The sequence below is a fragment of the Aotus nancymaae genome, unplaced genomic scaffold (genome assembly GCF_030222135.1).
Source record: "Aotus nancymaae isolate 86718 unplaced genomic scaffold, 86718_ANA_hifiasm-v0.15.2.pri h1tg000124l, whole genome shotgun sequence".
NCBI classification, from domain to species: Eukaryota; Metazoa; Chordata; class Mammalia; order Primates; family Aotidae; genus Aotus; species Aotus nancymaae.
Genome location: NW_026988539.1, coordinates 2,129,224 through 2,138,058, shown reverse-complemented (window position 1 = coordinate 2,138,058; position 8,835 = coordinate 2,129,224). Strand labels below are relative to the sequence as shown.

Genomic DNA, 8,835 nt, shown 5'->3' with positions numbered 1-8,835 from the left:
CTATGATGGAGGGAAGCCAGGCTCAGAGATGGGGTGACCTGTCCCAGGTCCTGGAGGGTCTCACAGCTCCACGACGACCAGGAGCCCCCAGCCCAGGGGCCTCCATCCCCAGCGACCTTCACCCGACCCCAGGGGACCCCAGCCCAGGGGCCTCCATTCCCAGCGACCTTCACCCGACCCCAGGGGACCCCAGCCCAGGGGCCTCCATCCCCAGCGACCTTCACCCGACCCCAGGGGACCCCAGCCCACAAGACCCAGCCCCGCAGCCCCGGAGCTGGACGAGCTGCTCTCCGCCGTCGCGGGACTGGGGGGCGGCCCGGCCTCTGTCCCACTTCCCTGCACTTGACTTCGACCCTCCGCCCTCTGTCTGCGATCTTCCGTCCCTGAAAACGGGGCCTGGATCGGACCCAGACCTTCCTGCCCGCCCGTCCTGACGCCCCGGGGCCCCCACCCCGCCTTTGGCCCCCAGCCCCTGCCTCTCTGCCGCCTCCAGGGTCGGGGGTCAGGCCGGGAAAGCCCCTCGGGAAGCCCCCGGGGAGCAGCGGGAGGGGGGCCGAGGAGCGGGGTCGCGGGGCGGCGGGAAGGAGCGGGCGCCGCTATTTAAGCCGTTTCCCCGCGGCCGGGGACAGAGGGGACCGAGCATGGATCGGGGCCTGGCCCTCCTGCTGGCGGGTCTTCTGGGGCTCCTCCCGCCAGGCCACGGTGAGCAGGGGAGGGGCGCAGGACAGAGGAGGGGGCTCAGAGGGGAGGGGGCGCAGGAGAGAGGAGAGGGCTCAGAGGGGAGGAGGTTTGGGGGGCTCGAAGGGGAGGGGGCGCAGGAGAGAGGAGAGGGCTCAGAGGGGAGGAGGTTGGGGGGGCTCGAAGGGAAGGGGGGCAGGAGAGGAGGTTGGGGGGCTCGAAGTGGAGGGGGCGCAGGAGAGAGGAGAGGGCTCAGAGGGGAGGAGGTTGGGGGGCTCGAAGGGGAGTGGGCGCAGGAGAGAGGAGAGGGCTCAGAGGGGAGGAGGTTTGGGGGCTCGAAGGGAAGGGGGGCAGGAGAGGAGGTTGGGGGGCTCGAAGTGGAGGGGGCGCAGGAGAGAGGAGAGGGCTCAGAGGGGAGGAGGTTTGGGGGGCTCGAAGTGGAGGGGGCGCAGGAGAGAGGAGAGGGCTCAGAGGGGAGGAGGTTTGGGGGGCTCGAAGTGGAGGGGGCGCAGGAGAGAGGACAGGGCTCAGAGGGGAGGAGGTTGGGGGGCTCGAAGGGGAGGGGGCGCAGGAGAGAGGAGGGGGCTCAGAGTTAAGGCGCCCCGAGAGAGGGGGGTGACTGGTGGTCCTGCCGGAGGAGGGGGCTCGGAGGAGGCAGAGGCTGACAGAGGAAGTTGGGGGGCTGTGCGCGGCCCCCCGACCCTCAGCGAAACCGGCTCTAGGCAGGTGGGGTTCTGGGGTTCGGGGGACTGGGGCAGAGGCGCGGGTCGGGGTGGGGTTCAGGGCCCGAGCCGGGGAGTCGGGGTGGGGGGGGCGGGGGGGGTCCGAGAGCAGGGAGCGGGGCGGGGCGTGGGGCAGGGGCCGGCGGGTCGGGGCTCTGCGGGGCTGAGCCGGAGTCGCGGTCGCCGCAGCCCAGCCCCTCCAGGTGGAGCCCCCGGAGCCGGCGGTGGCCGTGGCCCTGGGCGCCTCGCTGCAGCTCACCTGCCGCCTGCCCTGTGCGGGCCGCGCGGCCGCGGTGCAGTGGCGGGGCCTGGACACCAGCCTGGGCGCCGTGCAGTCGGACGCGGGCTGCAGCGTCCTCACCGTGCGCAACGCCTCGCTGTCGGCGGCCGGGACCCGCGTGTGCGTGGGCTCCTGCGGGGGCCTCACCTTCCAGCACACCGTGCGGCTCCTGGTGTTCGGTGAGGCCCCTCGCGCCCTGCCTCCCTCTAAGCCTGGGACCCGCGGCCCCTTCCCTGTGCCACGGCTTCCGGGAAGCCTCCCGGATTGCAGACCCTGTCCCAGCTCGATGCGCGGCTTCCCGAGCCCAGGCCCAGCCAGCGCTTCCCCCAAGTCACCCCAACCCCGGGCCGGCCGTGGCGCCTCCCCCAGTGTATTCCGGCCCCCCAGGGTGTGGCCGTGCCCCTCACCCCCCCACCCCCACCGCTCACCAGCAGCCCGCACGCGTCCACGGCCCCGGCCCCAAGCCCCTACATCCATCCTGTGCAGCCCCGACTCCAGGCTCACCCTCACCCCGACGCTCCATCACAGCCTTCCCGGACCAGCTGACCGTCTCCCCGGCAGCCCTGGGGCCTGCTGACCCGGAGGTGGCCTGCACCGCCCACAGGGTCACGCCCGCGGACCCCAGCGCGCTGTCCTTCTCCCTGCTCCTGGGGGGCCGGGAGCTGGAGGGGGCGGAGGCCCTGGACTTGGAGGTGGAGGTGGAGGAGGACGAGTCCCAGGAGGACGACGACATGCTGTTCAGGGTGACAGAGCGCTGGCGGCTGCCGCCCCTGGGGACCCCTGCCCCACCTGCCCTCCACTGCCAGGCCACGATGAGGCTGCCCGGTTTGGAGCTCAGTCACCGCCGGGCCATCCCCGGTGAGTCCGCTGGGGAAGCAGGCACAGGCAGGCCCACCCGAGCCTTGACAAGCACTCCGGGGGTGGGGGTCAGCACCTGTGCTGTGGGACACTGGGGGGACTGGGTACCCCACGCAGCCAGAGCAACACTCATCAACTCAGCATGTATGTACCGAGCACCCGCCCCCAGCCCAGGTCCCACCCCTTTCCTGCCCACAGCCCTCCATGGCTCCTGCCTTGCGGTCAAAGCCTGTGTCTTTTCCACGGCCCACAGGAACCCACGCGACCTGCCCTGTCCCCTCCCTACCCTCCCTCCTCGCTCTGCTCCAGCCACACGGGCCTCCTCACTGTTCCTCCAGCATGCCAGGCGCCGTCCTGCCCCAGGGCCTTTGCATGGCCATGCCCTCCGCCTGGAATACCCTTCTTCCAGATCTTTCCATGGCTCCCTCCTCCTCACCCCCAGGTCTCTGCGTGAATGTTGCCTCCTCACTGAGGCTCCCTGAATTCCTGTTCAAAGGGTCAACCCCCAACCCCTAACATGTACAGACGCACGCACGCACACACACCCCTGTGAGCACCGTTTCCCTTCTGTTTTGTTTCTTGACACCTTTTTTTTTCTTTTTTGAGTCGGAGTTTTGCTCTGTCACCCAGGCTGGAGTGCAGTGGCACAATCTCGGCTCACCGCAACCTCCGCCTCCCAGGTTCAGGCAATTCTCCCGCCTCAGCCTCCCAAGTAGCTGGGACTACAGGTGCCCGCCAGAATGCCCAACTAATTTTTGTATTTTTAGTAGAGACGGGGTTTCACCACGTTGTTCAGGCTGGTCTTGAACCCCTGACCCTAGGCGATCCACCCACCTCAGCCCCCCAAAGTGCTGGCATTACAGGCGTGAGCCACCAAGCTGCTTCTTGACACCTTTTCTACCATCTGACATCCCCAAGCCCATGCATTCTCTGATTTTTCCATGACCGTCTCCCCGTGTTGGCTCCCAGGTGGACATCTGTGTCTTGTACACGGCTATGCCCACCGAAGCTAGAGCAGGGCCTGGTGCATAGCAGCTGCTCAATAAACCCTTGCTGAAGCACCATGAAGTTTTAAGGGTTTTGTTTTGTTTTATTTTTTTGAGACGGTCGTGCACTGTCACTCAGGCTGGAGCGCACTGGCATGATCCTGGCTCACTGCAACCTCCGCCTCCCCAGTTCAAGCAATGCTCCTGCCTCAGCCTCCCGAGTATCTGGAACTACAGGCGCCCGCCACCACCCAGCTAATTTTTTTGCATTTTTAATAGAGACAGGGTGCACCATATTGGCGAGGCTAGTCCGGAACTCCTGATCTTGTGATCCGCCCACCTAGGCCTCCCAAAGTGCTGGGATGAGAGGCCTGAGCCCCTGCGTCTGGCCCGGATGAAGATGCCCAACGTGGGCTGGTGCCCAGGAGGTCCTCCCTCCATGCCCTGTCCCAAAGCCCCTGACGGCTTCTCCCACTAAAGAAAGAGGGATTTGTCCCCCCATGAGGCACCCCAATGCCCAAGCTAATATGTGTGAGGTCATGAGTTTCAAGCACAGGGCTCCCGGGGGAACGGAGCAGAAGCCGTGAGACCCGGAGGTCTTGGTGCTGGAGGTGGGGCCGGGGTGGGCAGAGAGGAGGCTGGGTTTGAGGGATATTTTAAAGCACACAGGCCCTCACGGGCCTCAGTCTCTCCATCAGTCTCACAGAGAAGGAGCACAGAGCCCCCAGGCACCTCCTCCCTCCATGCCACCCTCCTCCCAACTCCCCTCCTTCCATATCCCATCATAATAAACGCGGGAGCCTCTCAGCCTGTGCTCTGGGCACACACATGACCCACTCCCCACTCACTCTCAGGGGAGCCCAAAAAGATGACTGTTGCTCCTTTCACAGTTGAGGAAACTGAGGCACATGGAGACTCAGGAGCCTCCTGGGGTGATGCCGCCAGTGAGTGGGGCCCTGGAGTGCCCGGACTCCCATCCTGCTCACCGTGGTGCCTCAGTTTCCCTATCTGTCCAGTGGACTTCCCTGATTGTGGGTCCTTTGTAAATTTCAGGAACCATGTAGATTTCTTTTCTTTCTTTTTTTTTTTCTTTCTTTTTTTTTTTTGTGAGACAGAGTCTTGCTGTCGTCCAGGCTAGAGTGCAGTGGCATTATCTTGGCTCACTGCAACCTCCGCCTCCCTGGTTCAAGCAATTCTCCTGCCTCAGCCTCCCGAGTAGCTGGAATTATAGCTGCCCTCCACCACGCTTGGGTAATTTTTTGTATTTTTAGTAGAGACAGGGTTTCACCGTGTTAGCCAGGATGGTCTCGAACATCTGCCCAACTTGGCCTCCCAAAGTGCTGGGATTACAGACGTGAGCCCCAGCACCCGGAGACAGGGTTTCACCGTGTTAGCCAGGATGGTCTCGAACATCTGCCCGCCTCGGCCTCCCAAAGTGCTGGGATTACAGACGTGAGCCCCAGCACCCGGAGACAGGGTTTCACCGTGTTAGCCAGGATGGTCTCGAACATCTGCCCGCCTCGGCCTCCCAAAGTGCTGGGATTACAGACGTGAGCCCCAGCACCCGGAGACAGGGTTTCACCGTGTTAGCCAGGATGGTCTCGAACATCTGCCCGCCTCGGCCTCCCAAAGTGCTGGGATTACAGACGTGAGCCCCAGCACCCGGAGACAGGGTTTCACCGTGTTAGCCAGGATGGTCTCGAACATCTGCCCAACTTGGCCTCCCAAAGTGCTGGGATTACAGACGTGAGCCCCAGCACCTGGTGAGGCTGTGTAGATTTGAATGCCCTTTATAAATTCTAGGCTTTAGGCCAGGCTCATGCCTGTAGTCCCAGCACTTTGGGAGGCCAAAGTAGGCAGACCATTTGAGGTCAGGAGTTCAAGACCAGCCCATCGCTATTAAAAGTACAAAAATTAGGCTGGGTACAGTGGCTCACGCCTGTAATCCCAGCACTTTGGGAGGCCGAGGCAGGCAACTCTCTACCAAAAAAAAATTAAAAATTAGCTGGGTGTGGTATTGCACACCTGTGGTCTCAGCCACAGGATATCTTGAGCCTGGGAGGTTGAGGCTGCAGTGAGCCATGATTGCACCCCTGCACTCCAGCCTGGGTGACAGAGTGAGGCCCCAACCCCCAAAAAAATACAAAGAAGACAGCATGGCGGCTCACGTCTGTAATCTCAGCACTTTGGGAGGCTGAGGCGGGTGAATCATGAGGTCAGGAGTTCGAGAACAACCTGGTCAACACGACAAAACCCCGTCTCTACTAAAAATACAAAATATTAGCCGGGCATGGTGGCACACGCCTGTAATCCCAGCTACTCGGGAGGCTGAGGCAGCAGAATCGCTGGAACCCGGGAGGCCGAGGTTGCGGTGAGCTGAGATGGTGCCACTGCACTCCAGCTTGGGCAACAGACGGAGACTCCACCTCAAAAATAATAATAATAATAATAAATTGAAATGTGATTCACCAGAGTGGACCAGGGAAGGGGCTTTGGGAGGTTCTGGTCCAAGCCCTTAGTCCAGATGTGGAGACTGAGGCAGGAGAGGCAGGCCTGGAGCAGCAGGAGAAAAACATCCCCACTCTGTTTCCAGTCCTGCGCAGCCCGACCTCCCTGGAGCCCCACGACACGACCGCCCCGGAGCCCCCTGTCACAACCTTCGCAGAGGCCCCTGACACGACCTCCCCGGAGCCCTCCGCCAGGACCTCCCAGGAGCCCCCCGCCAGGACCTCCCCGGAGCCCCCCGTCAGGACCGCCCTGGAGCCCCCCGCCAGGACCTCCCCGGAGCCCCCCGTCAGGACCTCCCCGGAGCCCCTGGACACGACCTCCCAGGAGACCGTCCCCCAGCAGGGCCCCACACACAGCCCCAGGAGCCCGGCCTCCACCAGGATCTGCCGCCCTGGGGTCTCCCAGGCTTCACCTACACAGGGAGAAGTGATGCCAACAAGCTGTGAGTTCTGGTCCCTGGGGACAGGGAGGGTGGGGAAGGGCCGGGAGAGAGAGGCTGCTTGGATGAAGACTTTAGACAAGCCCTGCCCAGCCTCGGTTTCCCCATCTGTCCAGTGGGTCCTTTGAAAATTTCAGGGACTGTGTGGATTCCAAGGCACTTCGTAAATCCTAAGCTTTGTAGACTAGAACAATCTTTGGAATAGAAGTAGAAACAGGGACAGAATGCAGCCACATTTCTCTCTTTCTTTTTTTTTGATACAGTCTCGCTCTGTCCCCCAGGCTGGAGTGCAGTGTTGTGATCTCGGCTCACTACCTCCTCCAACTCCCCGACTCCCGGGTTCCAGCGATTCTCCTGCCTCAGCCTCCTGAACCGCTGGGATTACAGGCGCCCACCACCACACCCGGCTAATTTTTAAATTTTTAGTGGAGATGGGGTTTCATCACATTGGCCAGGCTGGTCTGGAACTCCTGACCTGAGGTGATCCACCCTCCTCGGCCTCCCAAAAGTGCTAGGATTACAGGCGTGAGCCACCGTGCCCGGCCCACATAGGTAATCTCAAATTTAAAAGTAAACATAAGTGCGGGTACGCTGGCTCATGCCTGTAATCCCAGCACTCTGGGAGGCTCAAGTGGGCAGATGATGAGGTCAGGAGTTCAGGACCAACCTGGCCAACATGGTGAAATCTCACCTCCACTACAAAAATTCGCCAGGCATGGTGGCGTGTGCCTATAATCCCAGCTACTCGGGAGGCTGAGGCAGGAGAATCGCTTGAATCTGGGAGGCAGAGGCTGCAGTGAGCCAAGATCGTGCCACTGCACTCCAGCCTGGGTGACAGAGTGAGACTCCATCTTGGAAAGGAAAAAAAAAAGCGTGGTCATGCATTTCACAGAGCCCAATATATCCCAAGCATTATTTCAATGGATAAATTAATAGTTCAAAGGAGATATATTACATTCCCCCCTTTTCCCCCAAACTAAGTTCTCAAAGTGCAGACTGCAGGCTAAGCGGCCTTTCTGGCTCACTCTGGGCTGCCTTTTTTTTTTTTTTTTTTTTTTTTTTTGGAGACAGAGTCTTGCTCTCTTGCCCAGGCTGGAGTGCAGTGGTGCAATCTCTGTTCACTGCAGCCTCCACCTCCCAGGTTAAAGCAATTCTTCTGCCTCAGCCTCCTGAGTAGCTGGGAATACAGGTGCCCGCCACCACGCCCTGCTAATTTTTGTATTTTTAGTAGACACAGGGTTTCACCATATTGGTCAGGCTGGTCTCGAACTCCTGACCTCGTGATACGCCCGCCTTGGCCTCCCAAAGTGCTGGGACTACAGGCGTGAGCCACCGTGCCCGGCCGGGACTGCCCATCTCCAAACTCTAAGGTGCTGTGCACATTTCGAAAGGGTCACTGTAAAGTCCTTTGCTAAATTTCAGGGAACGTGGTAACTCTGGAGGCGCATGGAGCCTCTGAGGGGCCCCTCCCTTCCCGCGCCTGCAGAGGCCTGGAGGGCTCTGACTCGCGTCTCCCGCTCTCCCCAGCGTCCAACCCTGCGGGTGACCAGCTGTCCGCGGCTCTGTGGACCAGCAGCGCGGTGCTGGGGCTGCTGCTCCTGGCCTTGCCCACCTATCGCCTCTGGAAACGCTGCCGGCACCTGGCTGAGGATGGAGCCCACCCACCAGCATCTCTGAGGCTCCTGCCCCAGGTGTCGGCCTGGGCTGGGTTAAGGGGGACGGACCAGGTTGGGAGCAGCCCCTCCTGAGTGGCCAGCCCTTCCCCCTGCGAAAGAAAAATCGCCCTTTCAAGCTGGCAACTGCTCAGGGAAAACCTACTCGATTGTCGTCCCTCCCTCTGAGACAGATGTGTATTCTGACTGCCTCTTTCGCAGAGGCTGGTCGGTAACTCAAAAGTCTCCCCTACCTGTGACCTGGAAGCCCCTTCCTGTTCGCGTGGTCCCCGCCTTTCCGGACGGGACCTACCTACTTCTTTACACACACACCGATGCCTTGTTTCCCTCAAGTGCGTAAAACCAAGCTGTGCCCGACAACGCCGGGCAGCTGTCGGCAGGACTGCCTGGGGCTGCGTCACGGGTGCGCGTCCTTAACTCTGGCAAATACACCTCCTAAAATGACCAACACTTGTCATTTTTCTCAGTTGACACCCACCCCGTGGAGAGGAGAGGTCCGGGGGCTCCCCGGACAGCTAGAGGGCTGACTGTGGGCCCGTCCTGATGGCCCCGGCTCCCCCGTCCCTTGGTCCAGGGCTGGAGAATAAAGCGCGTTTGGTCTGCCTGCCAGAGATTCCTGCGGTGGGAGGATGCTGGAACCGCCCAACACACACACACACACACACACCAGGGCAACGCCCCTGAGGGACGG

At 61.6% G+C, this 8,835-nt stretch overlaps 1 protein-coding gene across 2 annotated transcripts; it reads left to right on the top strand.

Annotated features, from left to right (window-relative positions):
• The first annotated feature begins 641 nt into the window (after positions 1-641).
• MADCAM1 (mucosal vascular addressin cell adhesion molecule 1) lies at positions 642-8,615 on the top strand. 2 transcript variants are annotated; one of them, XM_064371162.1, is made up of 6 exons: positions 642-717; positions 1,590-1,859; positions 2,209-2,538; positions 6,118-6,269; positions 6,360-6,474; positions 7,999-8,615. In XM_064371162.1, exons 1-6 carry the CDS (start codon positions 642-644, stop codon positions 8,217-8,219), a joined length of 1,164 nt encoding a protein of 387 aa, XP_064227232.1. In that variant the 3' UTR covers positions 8,220-8,615. The 2 variants fall into 2 exon arrangements, with proteins under 2 accessions (XP_064227232.1, XP_021532406.2); XM_021676731.2 differs by lacking the exons at positions 6,118-6,269; positions 6,360-6,474.
• The last annotated feature ends 220 nt before the right edge of the window (positions 8,616-8,835 follow it).

What these genes read in the sequence shown, in the direction of transcription:
- MADCAM1 (XM_064371162.1), top strand. Translation starts at nt 642, where the DNA reads ATGGATCGGGGCCTGGCCCTCCTGCTGGCGGGTCTTCTGGGGCTCCTC. An exon ending in TCACCGCCGGGCCATCCCCG is followed by an intron (nt 2,539 to 6,117) that starts GTGAGTCCGCTG and finishes CTCTGTTTCCAG; the next exon opens with TCCTGCGCAGCCCGACCTCC. An exon ending in GGACCTCCCCGGAGCCCCCC is followed by an intron (nt 6,270 to 6,359) that starts GTCAGGACCGCC and finishes ACCTCCCAGGAG; the next exon opens with ACCGTCCCCCAGCAGGGCCC.